Consider the following 23,716-nt stretch of genomic DNA (forward strand, 5'->3'; position numbering starts at 1 on the left):
AAATATGAAAAATATCCACACTTAGCTATACAGAACCTGTATCTTTCTGGATGGTTTATTAATGTCTACTGGGATTTAAGTAGCAAGTCTCCAAAAATAAATTTTTAGTCTTTCACTGATTTTTTTTTGTGTTTTTCAGAAAGTCTGATGTGACCTTGGGTTATACTATTCCTCGAAAGAGCAGCCTTTCCTCTGACAGTAATAAAACCTTTGCAATGATTGGCCACTGTATACCCCATCAAGAAGATGCTACAAGGTTGGCTGGAATATGGAGTATTGGAAGCTTGCTTCTTTTTAATGGTAACAATTTGATAAGAATTTAACCTTTTGTACACTTCTGATAACTTTTTCTCTTAAGTGCATCAAAGTTCCAACACAGAAACAGAAATAGGCGTTTCAGCTCAACCAGTCCATTTCACCATTTCCTCGCTAGACCTGAAAAAGTCCTTATCACATTTACTGCCATATTTTCATATCCCTTCAACCTGTTTCCTTTCAACCATCTAAGTTTTAACATTGGCATAATTTGTGCCTCAAGCTCAGATGCACAACTGTTTTTTAAAAAAAAAAGCCTCTTTTGCCCTCAATTCTAAATCTCTTAATTTAATCTTGTATCAATGGATGTTCATTCTAGTCTTTTGAACTACTTGAAATCCCTCCTGGTCTTGCACAGCAGAGTTTGCTTCCATTCGGAGTATAGTTACTGCTGTTTTGTTAACCAAAATATAATTCACACATGCTGGCATTGAATTCCATCTGCCATTTCTTTCTTCATTGCTTCTTCTTATCAATATCCCTTTGCAGATTTCTTTGGAATTAACTATACTTCCTATTATTGTTATATCTACAAATTCCAACACCACTCCCTGTAAGGCCCAAAATGTAATCTATCTTCTGGACAGTGAACAGAAATGTTTTCAGAACTCAACCCTATTAGACATTACTACCCACTTCTAACCCCTCTGAAAAATTGTTCTTAATTTTTATGTTTTGTTTTCTCCTTTGTAACTAAATTTTTAATCCAATTTATTAACCTTTCCCTAATTCCATACCACAGCCTGCTGATTTATGAAGCTTAGACATCTTTTTAGGCAGTCCCTCTCGATCGAGGATGACTTGCTTCCACTTCGGTTCAGTGGGTTCTAAGATGGCTGATAAGTCCAATGTACGATCTGCGGACTCTACCACATGCAAAGCAGGTGGTGCTTGAGGGATTGGGTATATGGGTTTGGAGGTTTGTATATTCCCTCCCATGTCCTGAGTTTGCCTCTGCATGTTCCAGGTGAAGCCTTTCGATGTGTTAAGTGCCTTCCTGGATGAGTCTTCTTTATTTTGATCAGCCACAAGCCAAGGACTCCCATGAGTTGGCGGGTATGTTTGACCTCTTCAGGGATGCTTTAAGGATACCCTTAAAATGTTTCCACTGTCGTCCTGGGAATCTCTTGCTGTGACTGAGTTCCAAGTAGAGCAGTTGCTTCAGGAGCCTAGTGTCAGGCATATGAACTACACGTCCCACCCATGGAGCTGGTTTTGAGTAATTAGTGTCTCAATGCTGCACATGTTAGCTTGGAAGAGAATACTGCTGTTGGACTGCCTTTCTTGCCAGATTTAGAAGGTCTTCTGATGGCTGCATTGGTGGTACTTCTGCAGTGCTTTGAGGTGTCTGTTGTATCTTATCTAAGCTTCTGAAGCATATAGGAGCACAGGGATCACTGCTACTTGGTAAACCGTGACCTTAGTCTTGGGTTTGAAATCCTGGTCCTCAAATACTCTTTTACCGCACTTGACTGATTCCTGGGATGAAGGGATTATGAGGAAAGATTGAGCAGGTTGGGGCCAAACCCATTGGAGTTTAGAAGAATGCGAGATGATCTTATTGAAATGTATAAGATTCTGAGGGGATTCGACAGGGTAGAACATCCCAGGAAGGCGGAATATCTTCTCAGCATCCACCCAGCCTCTGGTGCCTCTTGATGGACGAAAACTGCATTGCAACTCTGTAAGAAGCTCCTTGGCCGCAGGGAGGAGGCGTTTTGAGGAGGATCCTTTTGCAATGATCATCTTGTGGCGGACAACAGGGAGACTCCTGTTGTTACTGTAATCGGACTTGTTTCCCTTCATGAATATAGTCCCGATCACAGCACCCCGAGATCCCTCAACATGTGCTCATCTTCCCAGATGAGGAATATGAGGTTGTCCAGCTATGTCCGGAGTGTATGTATGACATGTTTTAGAATTTCAGCTTCTGTCAGCTCCAGAGAATAGGTTAAGAGTGAGACACCCAGGGAGTGGTCTTCCCAGTCCTCTTCTCCATTTCTATGGTTGCTGCAGCCTCAAAAATCCAACTATTCATGAGCCTACTCTATGGTCCCTTTAATTAGAAGTCATTCCACTGAGAGAATGGACATGCCATCCCATGCACCCTCCTTGATTTGTCAGGGAAGCTGGAGGCAGGATGCTAATGCCATGGCTTGGCTAAAGGAGCCATGACCCAGCCTGGTAATTAGCTAAATGTGTTCCTGACCTGCAAATAATGCTGCTTTCTGCTAAGAACTGAGGGTGGAATTTTCCATGCCCACTGGCAGCGTGCGTGTCAGGTGGCATGCGCAGACAATATGGCGCAATCGGTTTCACGATGGCGGAAAAGGAGATTGCAGTCATCCACTCAGCCCACCAACGGCCTTGTGTGACTGCCTCTTAATGCTTCCTGGAGAGTACTGGCCATCCCTCGGATGGTAACAGATGATGCGCTGCATGGCTGCCCCGTCAGCCTGCAACATGGGAGAGACTGCTCCTAACTGGAATGCTGAGCTTGCAAGGGGCTGGCTGCATTCCCCGGCAGTGGTCTTCAGGGAGCTCATTGTAATACATCAGCATATCATTAAAAGACCATCTCGCAGGCTCTTGGACGCCCGCCGGATCATCCGTCCATGTCGGGGGGGAAAGCATCTCAATGTGTTTCACAACAGCACACAGGCACCATGCACTTGGTGGCCTTCACTTTGGGGGAACTGGAGGTGGGCGAACAGCATTATTCTGCACAGTTCGCCAAGCTTTGCAGGCTTCAGGGCGGCTGGGGTGAAGTGCTGCCCTGCCATGGAGGCGACTGTTGGGGGGGCGGGGGGCGCTGTCCGGGAGCATCTGCTGCCCAGCTATGGAGGCAACTGTTGTTGGGAGGGCAACTGCTGCCCTGGTGTTGGATCCCGCGCACAAGAAATTGAGGTGGGGGGCAGGGTAGGCAAGGGAAGTGGCCATAACTGTCCACTCCACTGCAACTGAGACCGTTCAGGCGTAGCCACAGTGAAATGATTGGGGTCGAGCTCCTAGACTGCCTACCCACCCAAGCAACGTGGAGGCACCAAAGTGCTACCAAGTGCCCCAGACCTTAGGCCCCCCCACCCGGCACAGACTGCGAGCCCGCGACTACTTGACTGGACCTCAGAGCAGTTGGATTGCACACATTGTACAAACTCCTCGCTGACGCTGGCCATGTAGTAGTCACTGTTGGAGGCACTCACAGCCCCTTGCAATCTCAGCATCCGAGTTAGGAGCAGTCGGCCCCATGTCGCAGGCTGACAGGGCAGCAATGCAGCACACTCATCTGCGGCCATCCGAGGGGTGGCCAGCACTCTTCGGGAAGCGTTTAGGGGCCGTCATACAGGCCAGGAAAGGTGCTAAGTACATCCATCTCTCTGTCCCTTTCATACTGCAGGAGGACCACATCAGGAGCATGGAGCCTGGTGACCTAGCTGTATGCCTGATGGCCTATAGAGAGCGGAGAAGACGGAGGAGAAAGTGACCGAGGCTCCTGACTGCGCAAAGGCAGGAGCAGCAATTTCAGGAAGAAGGGACTGCTGGGACTCCCGCAGATGCTGCCCAGGACTGGCAGTGAGCTGTGGCTGGTTGGCACCTAGCGACACTCGGGGCCTTAAGCCGCTGCCTGTCATTCCTGCAGATGACCGAGAACCAGTGTCGCTGACGACTGCGCATGTCTAGGGACCTGGTGGCTCACATCTGCCACTTACTGCAGGATTTGGCACCAGGGGGACATGGAGGGTATCCACTTGCCAGTGCCTGTGAAAGTGATTGCGGCACTCAATTTCTATGCCACTGACTCCTTTCAGGGCTCCGCAGGTGACCTCTGGGATATCACAATCCGCCAGCCACAAATGCATCCATGTGGCTACGAATGTCATCTTCTCGAGAGCACACAACTTTGTGCTTTTCACCTGGGACCGGGACAGCTAGGATGCAAGGGCCATTGGATTCTTCTGGATTCCACTGGTGCAGGGTGCGATTGACTGCACCGATGTGGCGTTCAGGTCTCCTTCGCTACACACGGTGGACTACATCAACTGCAAGGGCTTCCACGCACTGAATGTGCAGCTGGTATATGACCACCAGAAACGCATCCTGCAGTTGTGCGCACGGTTTCCAGGGAGTGTGCATGACGCCTACATCCTCAGTCGGTCACAGATCCCTGGAGTCTTCCAGGATCCACAGAAGCTGGAGGGATGGGTCCTCAGGGACAAGGGCTACCCGCAAAGGCTGTGGCTGATGACACCCATGCAGCTGCCTCAAACTGCAGCAGAGTGACGGTATAATGACGCTCATACTGCAGCTCACAACTTGGTGGAGCAGATCATCGGGATGCTGAAAATGAGATTCTAGTGCTTGGACTGGTTTGGTGGAGCCCAGCAATACTGCAGAGGGTGTCACGCATTGTCATCATCTGCTGCCCCCTTTACAACCTGGTGCTGCAACGGGGAGATCAGCTGGCTGAGGAGGAGATGGAGGGGCTGCATGTCTCCTCTGAAGAGGAAGATGTTGACGGGGATACGGCTGAGGAGGTCCTCGGAGGCGAAGATGATGGGGATGAGGCTCTTGCACTGGCTAGATGGGGCAGGCACGATTGGGAGGCCCTTATAGCTGCTAGATTTGTGCAGGATGATGATGACATGCAGTGAGATGACTCCATAGATGCTCACATCACATTTGTGAACCTTAGACTCCAGTCTGACTTATGGCAGCGCTATTACCCACTGCGAGAATGCTACTGTCATGGGGGTGCAGTGAAGGTCGTAATAGTTGCTTGATTGCAGGAGGATGATGACAACATGCAGTGAGGACACTCCACAAATCTTCACATAGCCTCTGAGCATGTCTGAATCCTGTCAGGCCGAGGGCAGCTTGCTTGCGCTACGTGATCAGGAGACTCAGCCATAAAGCTTTGGAAGTTCTGATATTTTGTCTGCCTTCAGCATCTGAGCCCTTCAGGAGCTGGAGCGCAGCATCAGTGGTCACAGATGCTGAAGCGATGGGGGATAGTCCCTCCATAAAGGTGCTGAGAGCACATCGAGAGAATGAGAGAACTCTGTGGTGCCTGCCCTCTACATTCTGGCAGCAGTGACAAGCACTGCTGAGGTGTAGGCATCAGTAATGTTTCTAAGGAGTGCAAGGCTGGACCACCACCTTGATCTGAAGGCTGCACAGAGCACAGGGAAGAGGCCCTTGACTGAGACACCTGCCTTTATCTTGTGCAGAAAGGTTTCAGATCTGAGTGACAAGACATTGCTCATCAGGACAAGGAGCCCTAGGCAGGGAGACATGCTTGGGAGTTTATTGACAATAATAAACAGTATGTACAAGTAATCAACACCTGTGCCCAGGCGTGTAACTAATTCTCAACTTTCATAACCCTGCAGCTACGTCTTGTTGCACCCCAGACATCCACAGTGCAGGTGGAGGCAGCCTGTTGACTATGTTACCCTGCCTATGATGACTTTGGCGGGCGGCCTCTGGACGGCCGAGACTTGGGGGCCCCGGCCTGCTTTCAGGGTCCTGCTGCGTGGCAGTGGCACCCTCCTTGGCCTGTGGAGCTGGAGCTGCTGAGATCACAGGAAGAGGGGAGCCGGATGGGCGGACACACTTGGAGTCACCTGAATGGATGGGCCTGGAGTATGCATCTGCTGATCCTCCTCCCTATGGGTGCCTGGGGGGTCGCAGGTTGACTCCTTGAGGAGCAGGGATAGCTGGAGTGAGATCGAGCTGCCCGGCACCCCTCTCACGTATGCACTTTTTGAGGCCAGCTGTGGCATCAGCAATGGAGTTGAGCCCGCGTAGCCGTGAAATCCTTGACCAAGGTCTCCATGGTGGGGGCCATCCTACCAGTGTTGACCTCGGTGTGTTGGCATGACAACGCTATCACCTCGGTCTGAAGGCGGACGGACTCCACGATCATGCCTTGCAATCTGAGGAGTGCAGCTCCCTCCCTGATGTTCCCGAGCTTGCCTTTGCAGCTCCAGCAACTGTGACATGACCGAGTCCAGAGGCTCATCATCTGACTCGGACTCAGCAACGTTCTGGCCTCCAGCAGTCCTTCGAGTGCCGGATACCTGGGAAGTCCCTGCCGCCACCTGCTGTGGATCAGACAGTGCGATGTACTCACCAGATTGTGATCCTGAGGCCACTGTAAAGCTAGGCCCTACTGAGGTGTGTGTGTCTCAGCACTGTTGAAGGGTGTGGGTGAGCGCTGTGATGGGACTTAAGGGAGTGTGCCTCCAGATTCCTCACCAGAGGTTTCTCCGGGGCTTGATTGGTAGCCTTGGGTCATGGACCCTGTCGGCAGTTTGGCAGACATGCCTGCGAAAGCAAGGAGAGATAATTAGTGCATGGTAGTGGCCTGTGAAAGAGGACACATGGTTGTTTGATAGATGTTGTACTGCTGGATCCTCACTTGGTAGCGCAGCGCTGACCTCACTGTCAGCACAGGACTGGTCCAGATAGTGACCGGCTAGCTGGGTGGCTGTGTTTTCAAAGTCCGTGAGGACCTTGATTTCAGGCATTCTGCCACTGGTGTGTGACTTCACTTTCTTGTATGCCAGCCTGGATGGATAGATATTGAGAAAGATGATAAGTATGCCTGACCTTTGTGGGTGGTGAGTAGTCTCATGGACGGGATGAGGACAATGACGGTCTGTGTGAGAGAGTGAATGGTGATGTCCCTTGCACTGGAAGTGAGTGAGGGCCCTGTGGATGTGTGATGGGTTTGTGAGTGTGAGAGTTGAGAGTGATGAGAAGATTGACTTAACCTGGCACAACAGAGGAGATCATTCATCCTCTTGTGGCAGTGGGTGGCTGTGCTCTTCTGAAGGGCATTGGCGCTGACCACCGCTGCCACCGCCTCCCAAGCTGGGCTGGTCACGCTGCCCATCCTGTGACCAGAGCGGGGGTACTGGACATCCTGATGGGCCTCCACGGCATCTAGCAGTTGCTCGAAGGACCTGTCGTTGAAGCAGGGGGCTGCGGCCTTTTCTCCTTTGTTGGCCATGTCTTCCATGCAGCGGTAGTGAGCTGGAAGCAATGAATGTTGTGCTTGTAGCTGGATTTTAATAATGGCGCCCGGTGTGATACGGTGGTGGGGTGATGGCCAGTGGGTGAATGAGAGCTCGCTCACCATGGAAACAGCGTGTTTCCCGGGAGTGCATAAATAATGAGGTGGGTTTGGGATGATACAGCTTGAAAACCCACCATCGGGGCCAGTGGGTAAAAGATGTTTCACCCACCTGCGCCCGCATTTAGGGCGGAATTTCCCCAGGTTTGCTCTAAGTCTGCAAAATTCTGTCCTATAAATTTAAAAACTATGTCGTTAACCTTTTGGTAGCAAGAGAACTTTTTATGCATTTTCTAGAAAATCCCCTGGCAGACTAACAGAAGCCAGTGTTTCAAAGCTGATATATTGATTAGTTAACTTCCTACTGGGCTGTGAACCTCTCATTAGGGTTTTGGGTGAATGGCCTTGTCAATTTGAAAGCCACAGCCTTCACAACTTAAATTCTACATCTTAAGGTGCTGTAACTCTTTCGAGTACAAACCCGTTTCCATCTGTTTCAGAGGAAGTTACATTGTTTCATAGTTTGCCATGGTGAGATTTGAACTCTTGATCTTGGGGTTACAAACCCAGTACCATAACCACTTGGCTATTCAGACCAAGCCTTTCAAGAGTAACTCTTTCGAGTACAAACACGTTTCCATCTGTTCCTATTCAGATGAAGTTACATTGTTTCATAGTTTGTCATTGTGAGATTTGAACTCTTGATACTCTTTTGAGTAAACCTATTTTCCATCTGTTTCAGATGAAGTTACATTGTTTCATAGTTTGCCATTGTGAGATTTGAACTCTTGATCTTGGGGTTCCAAACCCAGTACCATAACCACTTGGCTATTTAGGTGCTGTAGTAGTACATAGAATTGCAGCATATGCTTTAAGATTTGGAAAGGTTAAAATGCTCATGACGTGGCAGATGATGTATGCCAGGTGGATCAAATCTGCAAGGGTAATTTGCTCACGCTATCACAATGGTTTTACAATTTGTATTTATTACGAGAAGATGTGTGCACTGGATTCAGATGTAACAAGTCCACCAAGCCCTTTAGAGATTTTAAAAATCAACTTAAAATATTTATTAACAAAATAAAAGATTTCAAAAGCAAAGTGCTGGAAAAACTCAGCAGGTCTGACAGCATCTGTAAAGAGAGAGAGAGAGACAAAGTTAATGTTTCAAGCTTGTGTGACTCTTCTTCAGAGCCGGATTCAAGCACATAGATAAGACTATAATTACGTACTGCTATAACAACTCCTAAAATTCCTAATTAACCTGACCCCCAGTTACTCCCCCTTTAAGGCAGTAGTCCAAAATAGATTTTAGATTTAAAACAAATTCAGCAAGTTAACACAATACCCACTTAACAGTGGAATAGCAGTCTTATGCACAAAAAGTGGAGGCTTCTTGAAGATAGTTTCACACACTCCTGTTAGATCTTACATGGCCTTCTGACACATAGCCTTTCATTCCCCTTTATACATGTTTCTTTCTTTTTAATGTGTAAGGTCTGTTGTTCCAAAAGTCTTGAAACTGTATCTTCTTCATAATATAAAAAAAATTCTGTTGCCAATATTGTCAGTACCCTTTAGGAAAAATAAACACACTCCTTATCCTTGCTTATCTGGCTAGTTGTAAACAGATTAAGATCCCTCTGAAATCCAACAATCCCTTCATTTATCTAAAAATGCAAATTCCCTTCACACCTTACATGCTAAGCCAGCATCCATGTTTATCCTTCAGCATGTCAAGCACCTAGCTATTTTGATGATTTCAAATTGCAGTCTACTTGACTCCAAATGTAATTAAATTGCTCAGACAGAGTCCACTATACTTACCCCCATAAATCTACTTCAAAATAAACCAGAAAAATATTATGAAAATTATTATACTTTCGTCACATCTTGTATTTTGAATGCAGTTTCCCTTCTCACAGGAAACATTGAGATTCTTCATCTCTCTCAACATTTCCATATGAACTGAACCCATTGACTAAGAAATACCATAAACCCGCCGAGTAGTGTAGAATATTTTTGGACTCTGAACGTACGTGTGTGTCCAATAAAATCTACCTAGCAGCATATACCATGTTATTAGTGAAAGTGTGCAAATTCTCTGTAGTAATAAAGTATAAATTTATATTTTAGTGCACCCATACTAGAATGTAAATCCATTTTTTCAATTATGTCATCACATTTAAACTTTGTGGATTGAAAATATTTCCATTTTCTGCAAATAACTTTACTGGCACTCAAATGTGCATTTTATAATAGGTGCCAGGATAGGGCCGGAAGAAGCTTATTATTTATATGTCTGTGGACCTGACTTCACCTCCATCATGCCCTGTAAATATGGCAAACCTCAAGCAAATTACTCGAAGTATGTTACTCTGGAGATTCTACAGTGTGATCAGATTAGTGACTTTCTCATGAAATATAAGGAAGTGGATGCTGGCCCTCTGGTGGTGAGTAGAACACACATATAACTCTTTCGAGTACAAACACGTTTCCATCTGTTCCTAATCAGATGAAGTTAGATTGTTTCATAGTTTTGCCATTGTGAGATTTGAACTCTTGATACTCTTTTGAGTAAACCTGTTTCCATCTGTTTCAGATGAAGTTACATTGTTTCATAGTTTGCCATTGTGAGATTTGAACTCTTGATCTTGGGGTTACAAACCCAGTACCATAACCACTTGGCTATTTAGGCCAAGCTTATATTTTTAATGCCATTGTGAGATTTGAACTCTTGATCTTGGGGTTACAAACCCAGTACCACAACCACTTGGCTATTTAGGCCAAGCAGAACACATGCTCATATACCTGACTTGTTTAAATCCAGTGTCAAAGGGTATGCTAAATGTATAATTAAGATTTGACTATCAGCTAAGATTGTAATCATCAGCAGATATTAGAATATTTTTATGGGGTGAGTTGTTATGATCGAAAATGCACTGCCTGAAAGGATGTTGGAAGCAGATTCCAGGAAATTAAATATATATTTGAAAAGGGAAATGTTACATAGCTGTGGGGAAAGAGTAAGGCAGTTGAACTAACTGAAAAAAAACCATCCAAAGAACCAGCACAGGTATGATAGGCTGAATGGCTGCCTTCTGTGCTGTATTATTCCATGACTAGTTTGCATAACTAAGTAAGGAAGTTAGCCAAGCCTCCCCTAATAATTCAGTCAGTTGAACTGGTGACCTCTGCAGACCCACAAGGTCCCAGGTTCTATCTATAATATGTGCTGAGTTAGATGTTCTCAGTTGGGATGCTAAAATTGACCTCAGTGTTTCTAAGATGCGGAGGGGGAAATTAACCAGGGTCACAACTGCTGATCACTAGTTTGTGACCTCCTTTGGAAATATACATATGTTAGTGTGCGAGACTAGCAATACATAGAATTTTACAACACAAGCAGGATATTCAACCCAACAGGTTTATGCCAATGTTTATGCTGCACATAAGCCTCCTCTCATCTTACAAAACATCTTATCAACATATCCTTATATTCCTTTTTTTTCTTGTGTTCATCTAGCCTCACCTGAAATGCATCAATGAGACCTATCAACCACTCCATGTGGTAGCAAATTTTCCATGTTAGATTCAGCTGTGATTCTTTACCCCACTCTCCATAGTCAAACAGTCTACCAAAAGTCACTGTCTAGACTTGCTCATAAAAGAAAATATCTGCTGGAGCTAGGCATCTGAGTGCAATTGGGACTTGTGGAATGTACCCTAGCAATGAGCCAGCAGCCTTGATTTACCATGAAGTAGTTCTAACCTTGGAAGTGGCCCTTTTATAAATAGATTACGGTTGGGTTTAAAATAAGACCAATTGGAAAACCTCTTGACCAATTACTTCAGGAAAGAGAAGTGGAGACAAAAGAAAAAATAACATTTAGAATCTGAGTTTAGTTTCTGCACTAGAGGGTATACTAAAGTGATTACAAATGCACAAATCCGATACAGGTTTACAACATTTTGCGATATAGTGTGTGTGTAATTTGAGACATGTCATCTGGTGAGTTTAGCATGCATGGGAGGAACAAGTGGCTTTGGATATATGGTTCCCAAAGCTTTCCACCACTGGAATTTTCCTCACATCATGTCTGCATTTGTGGTAGTCTAATTAACAGAGATTGATTGTCATGATTATTCAACAACTCCATGATCATTGCATCCAGTAACTACCAGGATGTTAGAGACCAAACTAGATGGACCTTGGTCTTCGGCTTTGGCATATCTTTCTCTACCAGCCTCCCTATTGCACTCACTTAATGCTCTGTCAGCATACACGCAATGGAACTAATTTCTAGTTGTGCAATAAACAATTTTGGCCTCCTCCTGAAGTTCTCAACATCACAGACCTTCAGCCAATTAAATTCACTCCACGTGGTATCAAGAAATGGCTGAAGGCACTGGATACTGCAAAGGCTGTGGGCCCTGACAACATTAGAACCATAGAAAAGTTACGGAACAGGAAGAGGCCATTTAGCTCATCATGTGTGCACTGGCCTAATGAGGAAAATTAAAAAACTAGCCACCCATTCTAACCCCACCTTCCAACACCTGGTCTGTAGCCTTGCAGGTTACAGCACTGCAGGTGCTGATCCAGGTACCTTTTAAAAGAGTAGAGGGTTTCTGCCTCCACCATGAAACCAGGCAGAAAATTTGAGACACCCACCATCCATTGGATGAAGAAGTTTTTCTTCATGTCCCCTCTGACCCTTCTACCAATCACTGTAAATCTGTGCCCCTTGGTAATTGACCTCTCCACTTGGGGAAACAGGTTTTTCCTGTCTATTCCATCTAGGCCCCTCATGATCTTGTACACCCCAATTAATTCACCCCTCAGTCTCCTCTGTACCAAGGAGAACAACCATAACCTATCCAATCTTGCCTCACAGCAGCAATTTTCAAGCCCTGCCAACATTCTTGTAAATCCCATCTGTACTCTCTCCAGAGCTATTCTGTCTTTCTTGTAATGTGGTGACCAGAACTGTGCACAACATTCCAGTTGATATTAAGGTGGTTGAAGTCCCCAATTATTATTGCCCTATTGTTTTTGCACTTAGAAATTTGCCCACAAAATGCTCTTCCATCTCCCTTTCACTATTTGGGAGCCTATATTACACTGCTAGCAGTCTGGCTGCCCCATTTTTTATTTCTGAGCTCAACCCATATGGGCTTCATTTGATGATTTGTTTGGTATATCATCCCTCCTCACAGCTGTAATTGATTCCTTAACCAATAATGCTACACCCCCACCTTTTCTATCCCCTTCTCTATCCTGCCTGAAAACTCTATCCAGGGATGTTGAGCTGGCATTTTTGCCCTCTTTCAACCAGTTTCCATTATAGTAACGGTACCATGTTGCCATGTACCAATCTGTGTTCTCAGCTCATCAGCATTATTTGCTATATTCCTTGCATTTATGTATGTGTATATATATATATATATATATATATATATATATATATACACACACACGTTTTCACACTACTTCTTCTGTCTTTCAGAGTCACTTGTTCATTTTCTGTCTCCTGTTCCCTGCTCTGAATTTGTCCTACCTGAAACTGCCCTCAGGTTCCCATCCCCCTGATGATCTAGTTTAAACCCTTCCCAACAGCACTCACAAGCCTCCCCACGAGGATATTTGTCCGGTCCTGTTCAGATATAGACCATCTGGCTTGCACAGATCCCACCTTCCCCAGAACCAGTCCCAATGCATCAGAAATCTGATGCCCGCCTCCCTCCTACACCAGCTTTCCAGTCATATGTTCAATCACTCAATTCTCCTGTTTCTATGCTCAATAGCACGTGACGTGGGACTGGGAGTAATCCTGGGATTACTACTTGAGAGGTCCTGCTTTTTCAGTCACCTTTCTAGCTCCCTAAAATCTGCTTTCAGGACCTTATCCCTTTTCCTACCTAAGTCATTGATACCAATGTGGACCATGACCTCTGGCTAATCACCACCTCCCCACCCCCCCCCCAGAAGAATGTTCTGCAGCTGCTTTGTGACATTCTTGACCGTGGCACCAATGAGGCAGCATACCATCCTGGAGTCACATCTATGGCCACAGAAACGCCCTTTGTTCCCCTCACTAATGAATCCCCTATCACTACTGCTCTTCCTTTCTTCTTCCCCTTCTGTACAGCTGAGCCACCCATGGTGCCATACACCTGTCTCTGACTACACTCTGAGGAACCAATATCTAAAATGGGATACTGATTAGCGATCGAGACCCCAGGGGACTCCTGCACTACCTGCCTGGTTCCCTTGAACTGCCTGAGGGTCAGCCGTTCTCTTTATGCCTCCATGCTCCTAAGCTACGGTGTGACCACTTCTCTGAAGATGCTATCCACGTAACTCTCAGCTTCGCAGATGCGCCACAGTGACTCCAGCTGCTGCTTGAGCTCTGAAACCGGAGCTCAAGTTTCTACAGACTTCCTGCACATGTGGTTGTCTAGGTCACTGGTAGCATCCACGAATCACCCACATGCTACAGGACATGCATTCCACACAACCGAGCTGCCCTGCCTTGCTTAAACTTTACTTCACTTATGTTAACTTTGTTTTACTTATATTACTTTATTTTACTTGGCCTTGACTTTACTTCCCTCTTGCTTGTGTTTCTAACTTAAATCTAAGTAGCTACTTCTTAAAAAAAAATACACTTTTCTAATTTTCAGTTATTTAAAGACACTCCCTGTTATGACGTGGCAGATGATGTGTGCCAGGTGGACCAAATCCACAAGGGAAACTTGGCCATGCTATCCAACAGTTTTGCAATTTGTATTTATTACGAGAAGATGTGTGTACTGAACTAAGAAGTAATGAGTCCGTTAAGACCTTGAGCGATTTTAAAAATTAAATATAAGTACTTATTAACAAAAGAAAAGATTTCAAGCTCATACATAACATTACCGTTACTTAATTCTATAACAAATTCTAAAAATTCCTAATTATCCTGACTCCCCTTTAAGGAAACAGCCCAAAATAGATTTTAAATTTTAAAAAGCAACCAGCAAGTTACCACAGTACCCACTTGATAGTGGAATTCCCAGTAACTTTTCTCCAACTTTAGTTACTGGATACAGCAGACTTAGGCACAAATAGCTGGAGGCTTCTTGAAGGTTGTTTCACACACTCCTATTAGACCTTACATGGCCCCCAACATAGCCTTTCATTCTCCTTTATATAGGTTTCTCTCTCTTTAACCTATAAATTCCATTGTTCCATATATTTTTGAAAATGTACTTTTCTCATAATATAAAAGCTTTCATGTTGCCAATATTGTCAGGAACCTTTGGGAAAAATAAACACTGCTTGGTCTTGCTTATCTGGCTAGTTGTAGACATCCTAACATCCCTTTGAAATCCAAACAACTCCACTTATCTAAAAATGCAAATTTCCGTCACACTTTAAATGCTAAGACAGCATCCATGTTTACTCATTAGCATTTCAAGTACACTTCTACATCTCACTTCTTTTGATAATTTCAAGTTTGCAGTCTACCTGACTCCAGTGTAATTAAATCTCACAGACAGAGCCATCTATACTCACACCCATAACCTACATTACAATAAACCAGATTAATAGTATGAAAATTATTATACTTTTGCAACATTGCGTAACCGTAGTTTCTCACCAATCAATGAACTTACGGTTTTCTTGTGACGTCACTGATTTTTTTATTTGAAACTCAGCCAGGTCTCGGGTAGGTCATATCCAATTCTCTGCTCCCCGAAGATAAGCGAAGGTCTTGAGCCTTGCCCTCACTTTTATCTGCTCCCGAGTAGAGGTATCTGCTGCAAGTCCGTTTCTCTCTGCTCCCTGAAGGATGAGTTTTAAAGATAAATGAGCAAAACCATTTAGCTCCTTTCCTGTGATGTCAAACTTTGATTTCTGTCAGACGGCAGCTGCTCTTTGGAACACAGGCTGGACGGCTCTTCTAACTGATGCTGACTGCCTCCGGGTCTTCTTTTCCGATGCTTGTTTAACTGATGCTGATTGCCTCTGGGTCTTCCTTTCCAATGCTCTTCTTGCTGATGCTGACTGCCTCTGGGTCTTCCTTTCCTATGCTCTTCTAGCTGATGCTGACTGCCTCTGGGTCTTCCTTTCCAGTGCTCTTCTTGCTGATGCTGACTGCATCTGGGTCTTCCTTTCCAATGCTCTTCTAACTGATGCTGACTATCTTTGAGTCTTCCTTTCCGATGCTGTTCTAACTGATGCTGACTGCCTCTGGGTCTTCCTTTCCGATGCTCTTCCAACTGATGCTGACTATCTTTGAGTCTTCCTTTCCGACGCTCTTCTAACTGATGCTGACTGCCTATGGGTCCATCTTTCTGACATTCTTCTAACTGATGCTGACTATCTTTGAGTCTTCCTTTCCGACGCTCTTCTAACTGATGCTGACTGCCTCTGGGTCCATCTTTCTGACATTCTTCTAACTGATGCTGACTGCCTCTGGGTCCATCTTTCTGACGCTCTTCTAACTGATGCTGACTGCCTCTGGGTCTTCCTTTCCGATGCTCTTCTAACTGATGCTGACTGCCTCTTGTTCTTTCTTTCTGTCAGTAATACTGAAGTCCTGTGCTCCAGAACCAAATGTGCTCCTAGCCAAGCTGTCCCAGTAATGCTACAACACTGGCATCTACCTGACAATGTGGAAAAATTGCCTAAGTATGTCATGTCCACGAAAAGCGGGACAAATCCAACATGGCTAATTACTGCCCCACCAGCTTACCCTCAGTCATTGGCAAAGTGATGGAAGGTGTCATCAACAGTCATATCAAGTGGCATTTATACAACAATAACCTGTTCACTGGCACTCGGTTTGGGTTCCGCCAGGGCCACTCAGCTCCTGACCTCATTACAGCCTTTGTCCAAAAATGGGCAAAAGAGTTGAATTCCAGAGGCGAGGTGAGAGTGACCAGCCATGACATTAAGGCCCATTTGACCAAATGTGGCATCAAGGATCCCGAGAAAGACTTAAGTCAATGGGAATCGGGGGAAACTCGCCACAGGTTAGAATCGTACCAAGCACAAAGCAAGGTGGTTGTGGTTGTTGGAAGCCAGTCGTCTCAGCCCCAGCACCTCACTGCAGGAGTTTGTCAGGGTAGAGTCCTAGGCTCAACCATCTTTAGCTGCTTCATCAATGACTTTCCCTCCATCATAAGGTCAGAAGTAGGGATGGTTCGCTGATGATTGCGCAATGTTCAGTACCATTCCTCAGATACTGAAGCAACCCTTATACATATGCAGCAATATCTGGACAACATTCAAGCTTAGGCTGATGTGTGGAATGAATGTCATTTGCCATTTAAGTGCTAGGCATTGATCATCTCCAGTAAAAGAGAATCTAACTATCTCCCCTTGATATTCAATGGCATTACTGTTGCTGAATCCCCTACTATCAATAACCAGAGGGTTACCATTGACCAGGAACTGAACTAGACTAGCTAAATAAATGCTGTGGCCATAAGAGCAGGTCAGAGGCTGGGAGTTCTGCAGTGAGAAACTGACCTCCTGACTCCCCAAAACCTGTCCTCCATCTACAAATCAGGAGTGTCATGGAATATTCTTCACTTGTCTGGATGAATGCAGTTCCAACAACACTGAAGAAGCTCAACACCACAAAGCAGCCTGCTTGATTGGCACCTCATCTACCACCTTAAACATTCACTCCCTCCACCTCGGTGCATAGTGGCAGCAGTGTGTATCATCTACAAGATGCGCTGCAGAAACTCACCAAGGCTTCTTCAACAGCACCTCCACACCCAAAACCTCTACCACTTAGAAGGGCAAGGGCAGCAGATGCATGGCCACATCACCATCTGCAGGTTTCTCTCCAAGCCAGACAGAAGACTGACTTGGAATTATTTTGTCGTTCCTTCACTGTCACTGGGTTAAAATGCTGGATCTCCCTTCCTAATAGCATTGTGGTGAACCTACACCACATAGACTGCAGCAGTTCACCACCACTGCTCAAGGGCAATTAGGAACGGACAACAAATGCTGGCCTAGCCAGTGACGTCCACATCCTCAGAAAGAAAAAATAAAATAAAACAAATTATTGTTAAAACTTTATGGAAAATTATAGATTTTCATAGATCCCCTTCCTTGCTGCTGGATGGATCAGCATACCCAGAGTATGCTGTGCCTGATCACACGTTCCATCACCTTGTTGATGATCAAGAGTAGACTGATAGTGCAGTGATTAGCTGGGTGGAATTGTCCTGCTTTTTGTAGACAGGACATACCTGGGCAATTTTCCACATTGTCAGGTAGGTGCCAGTGTTGTAGTGTTCTGGAACAGCTTGGCTAGGGGTGCGGCAAGTTCTGGAGCACAAGCCTTCAGCACCATTGCTGGAATGTTGTCAGGTCCCATAGCCATTGCAGTATCCAGTGCCTTCAGTTCGTTCTTGATATCATGTGGAGTGAATCGAATTGATTGAAGACTGGCATCTGTGACGTTGCGCACCTCAGGAGGAGGCCGAGGTGGATCATTCACTCGGCACTTCTGGCTGAAGGTGGCTGCAAATGCTTCAGCCTTGTTTTTGCACTGACGTGCTAGGCTCCCCCATCATTGAAGATGGTGATATTTGTGGAGCCTCCTCCTTCAGTTAGTTGTTCAGTTGTCCATCACCATTCATGGCTGATGTGCAGAACTTCAATCTGATCAGTTGTTTGTGGGATCACTTGGTTCTGTCCATTGCATACTGTTTCTATTGTTTGGCAAGCAAGTAGTGCTGTGTTGTAGCTTCACTAGGTTGACATCTCGTTTTTAGGTATGATTGGTTCTGTTCCTGGCATGCCCCCCTGCACTCTTCATTGAACCAGAGTTGATCCCCTGGCTTGATGGTAATGGTGGAGTGGAGGATATGCTGGGCCATGAAATTACAAATTGTGGTTGTATACAATTGTGCTGCTGATGATGGCCCACAGTGCCTCATGGATGCCCAGTTTTGAGTTGCTAGATCTGTTCAAAATCTATCCCAATTAACACTCTGGTCGCGCCATACAACATGATGGAGGGTATCCGCAATGTGAAGATGGCACTTTGTCTCCACAAGGACTATGCGGTGGCCACTCCTACCAATACTGTCAAGCACAGATGCAGCTGTGACAGGTGGATTGGTGAGGATGAGTTCAAGTAGGTTTTTCCCTCTTGTTGGTTCCCTCACCACCTGCCGCAGACCCAGTCTAGCAGCTATGTCCTTCGGACTCAGCCAGCATGGTCTGTTGTGATGCTGTAAAGCCACTCTTGGTAATGGACAAGTCACCCACGCAGAGTACATTCTGAGCTCTTGCCACCCTCAGTGCTTCCTCCAAATGGTGTTCAACATGGAGGAGTATGGTTCATCAACTGAGGCAAGGTGGGAAGACAGTACATAATAATCAGTAGGACGTTTTCTTGCCCATGTTTGACCTGATGCTATGAGACTTCATGGGGTCAGGAGTCGATGTTGACAACTCCCAGGGCAACTCCCTCCTGACTGTATGCCACTGTGCAGCCACCTCTGGTGGGCCTGTCCTGGCAGTGAGACAGGACATACCCAGGGATGGTGATGGTGGCATCTTGGATATTGTCTATAAAGTATGATTCCATGACAGTGTGACTGCTTGACTGGTCTGTGGGACAATTCTCCCAATTTTGGCACAAGCCCCCAAATGTAAGTCAGGATGACTTCTCGGGGTCGACAGGGCTGTTTCCGGTGCCTAAGTTGATACTGGGTGGTGCACCTGGTTTTATTCCTTTTAGACTTCATAGCAGTTTGCTAGGCCATTTCAGAGGACATTTAAGAGTCAACCACATTGCTGTGGATCTGCAGCCACATGTAGGCCAGACCAGGTAAGGCCGGCAGATTACCCTCCCTAAAGGACATTAGTGAACCAGATGGGTTTTAACGATAATTGACACTGGTTTCATGGTCATCATTAGATTAGCTTTTAATTCTAGATTTATTGAATTTAAATTCCACCATCTGCCATGGTGGATTTGAACCTTTGTCTTGAGAGCATTAGCCTGAGCCTCTGGATTGCCACTACATCACTGCCTCCCTATAAATATTCAGAGTGCCATGGTGTAGTTATTTATGCACAATTTACACTCAAAAACACAATGGCCAAAGATCATCCACAACCCATTGACATGGTGCTGACACTGACCCAGAGTGGTAGAGTGAGTTATCCCTGTGGGTACAAATACACAAACACTAAAAGTAGTGAAATGTATTAATAAAGCCATTTAAAAAGAACCTAAGTATGGGGTTTCTTTTCTGGAGGGATAGAATTGAAAAGCAGAGAAGTTATTTTAAACTTATATAGAATGTTGATTAGACCACATGCACTGCGAACGATTCTAATCTCCACAGGAACACTGGAAAAGGTACAGAAAAGATTTATTAGAATGATACAAGGGATGAGAGGAAAGATTGAATAGGAGCTGTTTTCTGTAGATAAGAAAACGTGACCTGATAGAAGTCTATAAGATAATGAAGGTGTTTGATATGACAAGATCAGAACCAGGGGCCATAAGTATAAGAGAGTCACGAATAAAACCAATAGGGAATTCAGAAGAAACTTCTTTGCCCATTGAGTGGCTAGAATGTGGAACTCACTACCACATGAAATAGTTGAGGTGAGTAGCATAGATGCCTTAAAGGGAGAAAGGCTAAAAGAATAGGGTAAGATAAAGAAGGGTGGGAGGAAGTTTGTGGGCATAAACACAGACAAGAGCCATTTGGGCCCCATGGCATTTTCTGTGTGGTAAATATTTGTAATGTTGTAATGAGGCAGATATATGGCTTTAACTGCACTTAAACATGCAATGCTTTATTCTTAGCAGGTGGCATAGAACTCAGCCATCCTATTGCTGTGAGGCCACATGCTTAACCATAGCATAACAATAAATTGCATTTATATTGTGCCTTTAACATGGAAGATTATCTCAGTGTGTAAAATATTAGGAGTCAAGAACAGGAGTGAAAATAGAGAGGGTGGCCAAGGTGCAGTTAAAGAGGCAGGTTTTGACGCTATTGAAGGTGGGAATGGGATGTAGCAAGGGAAATGGGTTTTGATGACTAGTAAAAAGGTTGCAAGAAAACTCCCTTGGAAACCACCTAGCAGCAAGCTAATGAGCAAGGATTGGTCCTCCCCATTTGGCATCCTATCAATCCAGTAAATTTATATTTGTTGATAATTGTAGATCAATGTCCAATTTTTACACCTAGCACTTTGATTTTTGTGTGACAGAGAAAACATTAATTTATATTTGCACATAAAAGCTTGATGGCAATGTTTTTTTTGCAGGATGGTCTTGCTATTGTTTACAACCCAAGATGCCCTGCTCAATATACAATTTATGAGCCAGTTATTCGACTCAAGGGTCAAACACGAACTGTATCATCACAGAGACCATTCAGTTTGAAGGATATCCAAAGCAATGTGGTGAAGCCCCAGCAACTAAAGAACTTACAGCCTTTGGAACATCAGGAACTTCAACGTACCCTGCATAAAATTGGAGGAACTGGTGCATTCATCTTCCTCTTTGCCAGAGTATGAGATGATCATTTTTGAGTTACTTAGCAATAGGTGTTTGTCAATTTAATTATAAAATAGGATGAGCACCTTAGAGTGCAGTTGATTAATGCAAGTGAACCAGCTCACAATTTGTGTAGTTAGTTGATTTCAGTTGGAATCACTGTGGAGAGTAGAGTTGCAGTTTGGCTCAGCACCCTGATACTAGAAACGGAGAACCTACAGAGCGTTTCAACTTCTGAACGCTGGCCATCCTAACATTGGGTTAGAACAGAGTTTGGTTTGGCTGGTCAAGCTGCGCGATGAAATTTATTGAATCTTACAACATAAAAAAGGATCATTTGGCTCATCATGCGTGTGACAGCTCACCCCACTCAGTGTGTGTGATATCTGTACACATTCATGCATACTGAATGACACATTCCTACCAGCATTCAGCATAACTATTGTAGCAAAGACCAGGCATTGAACCCATGCGAAGTATGGTTTGGCTACTCGCAAGATAAATATCTTTTGTTATTTGAAAAACAAGTGCATTGGCATTTACTTTTGCAGATTAAAAATTATATGCACACATTTCAGAAATTAACTGTTGCCAATCTGTTTGGAATATGATATATTTGTATTTTCTTTCTCTCCAGACTGTAGAGATTAGTGACTGTGAAAAGACACAAGCTCTAGCATTGAAAGTTATACTTACTTTGACAAAGTATAACCAGCAGAGAATCCAGGAAATGGAGAGCTGTCATGGCTATGCTATGATTCACCAAGTGCTCATCAAAATGAAATGTATTGTAGGTTTCCACATCTTAAAGGTACATTCTATTCTCTCCAACTAGACTCTTGATGCATTGTCTCCTGTGACTAGTTCAGCAACATTTTTGTTAAAATGTTATTGAATGACTGACACAGTCTGGTAAAGATGGTCAGTTTACCCATATTAAGTGCAAGGTAGCAATATAGGTAGTATGACTGATAAATACCCAGTGTACTGATCATGTCCTGATCAATCAGTCTCTCTGTTCTCTCCTTCTCTTTCTTTCTTTCTCTCTCTTTCTCTCTCTCTTTCTTTCTCTCTCTCTCTGTCTCTGTCTCTCTCTCTCCTTCTCCCTCTCCCTCCCCTCTCCCATTCTCTTTTCTCCTTTTTCCAACCGCAGTTTTACTTTCACACATGCATTTACTGCAGTTCCATATGTGTCCATAATCATTGGGAAGGCAGCCCAGTGTTTGCAGCAACAAGAAGATTAACCTCACCTCTTTCCTGAGGGAGAGGGGCATTTCAGTCCAAATCCAGGTCCTCCTCCCTTCCAGCCCAGGTTTCAGGTACCAATTTCTCTCTCACCTACATATGCTGCAGCAGCTTTTGCATGGCTATTCCCTGCCTGCTCCTCAGAATTATTTTTGACTCGGGCTTACTGATTGTCACTTTAATTCATTTCCTATACCTTACAAAAGAAGTTGAGTAGAAATGAATTAAATATATGTGTTACATATTGGAATTGAGAGAGATGGAGAGAGAGAAGACAAGATAAGACTTGAATAAAAAGGGAAAATGAAAGAGTTTGAGAGCAAGAAATGTGCAATGGGCAGAGAGAAAGAGGAAGACAGGAAATGTGAAACTGCAAACAGAACAATAGAGGGGGAGATGAAAAACATTACAAGTGAAGTAGAAGCAAAATAATTTACCTGTAAATTAACAGCCCCTCCCTAAAGCTTCACAGTGTGCAACAACCCAGGGGTCAAGGCCTCTCTCTATTGAGGTAGGACTCTCCAGGAACCAGTTATGTTCCCAAATTATTTTGACCCCCAAAAATTGCTCAGTAGGTGTTTTAGAGTAATAACCGTTCCAGGATGACATTCTGTTCTCCTCTAAGTACTGTATGGAACAAATTATGCACTGGCTTCATTAAATACATGCATACATTCTCAGAATATAGAAAACAGTGGTTATCTGGTTTAGCTTATTTATTGCCTTCAAAACTTTTTTTCATAGCATCTGTTTAAAAAAAATCTTACTATGCAGGAAATGTTTAATTTTCTAGGCTGTCAGTTATGATCATATGTGGACAATTGTATGTAGATTTGCTAAACTTATGCTTTTAAAAATATATTTTCAGGCTTTACTCGATGGTTGCTGCAATGTTCCAATTCTTAACTTTAATGAATCCACGGGTCAATTTGAGATTGATACAGAATCCAGTGCTGTAATCCAGGATGTGAAGCTCCTGTCTGAATTGTTACTCGATTGGAAGATCTGGTCAAAAGCACAGGTTTTTCTCAACTTTCTGATCTTTCTTTCTTTGTTGCTATCACTGTTATGTTCTGGACTGGAAGCAGAACTCCAATTTGACAGAGCAACAGTTATAAAATGATATCCAGTTGTTCAACAATGGGGGAAAAAGTTTATTTAAGAACCTAAAGAGTAGCAGAAACAGAGTAAGGGAGCTTACTCTGTATAACTTGCAGTTATCCAATTCCTAATGGAACTTTTCTTAAAATTATTGTGATAACACACACCTTTATTTTCTGCCCTCAATCAGTCAGAAATTCCTTTTTGGTAGCTTCAGTGGGGTTGTTGTTTATTGCATTAGGTCTTGGTTCCATTGATAAGTAATCCTGAGGTATGATGTTAGCCCTTATCTTTTTCTTTATTTTCCTTCAATTCATAATTAATACCAATGATTACATCCAGGTTTTATACAAAAGTGCCTTTCCGTATCCCCCTTATGAGCCAAGCGTGCATAGGAAATTAATATTTTCTGCAACAAATCTATTTCTATTTC

General features: G+C 44.3%; 1 protein-coding gene across 4 annotated transcripts in view; it reads left to right on the top strand.

Moving 5' to 3' along the window:
* lyst (lysosomal trafficking regulator) overlaps positions 1 to 23,716 on the top strand; it is a 364,467-nt gene that overhangs the window by 175,180 nt on the left and 165,571 nt on the right. For all 4 annotated transcript variants that reach the window (XM_041187582.1, XM_041187584.1, XM_041187583.1 and 1 more), the window contains exons 15-19: positions 140 to 300; positions 9,656 to 9,846; positions 20,706 to 20,951; positions 21,575 to 21,748; positions 23,051 to 23,203. In XM_041187582.1, coding sequence (XP_041043516.1) covers positions 140 to 300; positions 9,656 to 9,846; positions 20,706 to 20,951; positions 21,575 to 21,748; positions 23,051 to 23,203 — 925 coding nt within the window. The remainder of the gene's footprint in view (positions 1 to 139; positions 301 to 9,655; positions 9,847 to 20,705; positions 20,952 to 21,574; positions 21,749 to 23,050; positions 23,204 to 23,716) is intronic.

The sequence above is a fragment of the Carcharodon carcharias genome, chromosome 5 (assembly GCF_017639515.1).
Source record: "Carcharodon carcharias isolate sCarCar2 chromosome 5, sCarCar2.pri, whole genome shotgun sequence".
In the NCBI taxonomy this organism is placed as follows: Eukaryota; Metazoa; Chordata; class Chondrichthyes; order Lamniformes; family Lamnidae; genus Carcharodon; species Carcharodon carcharias.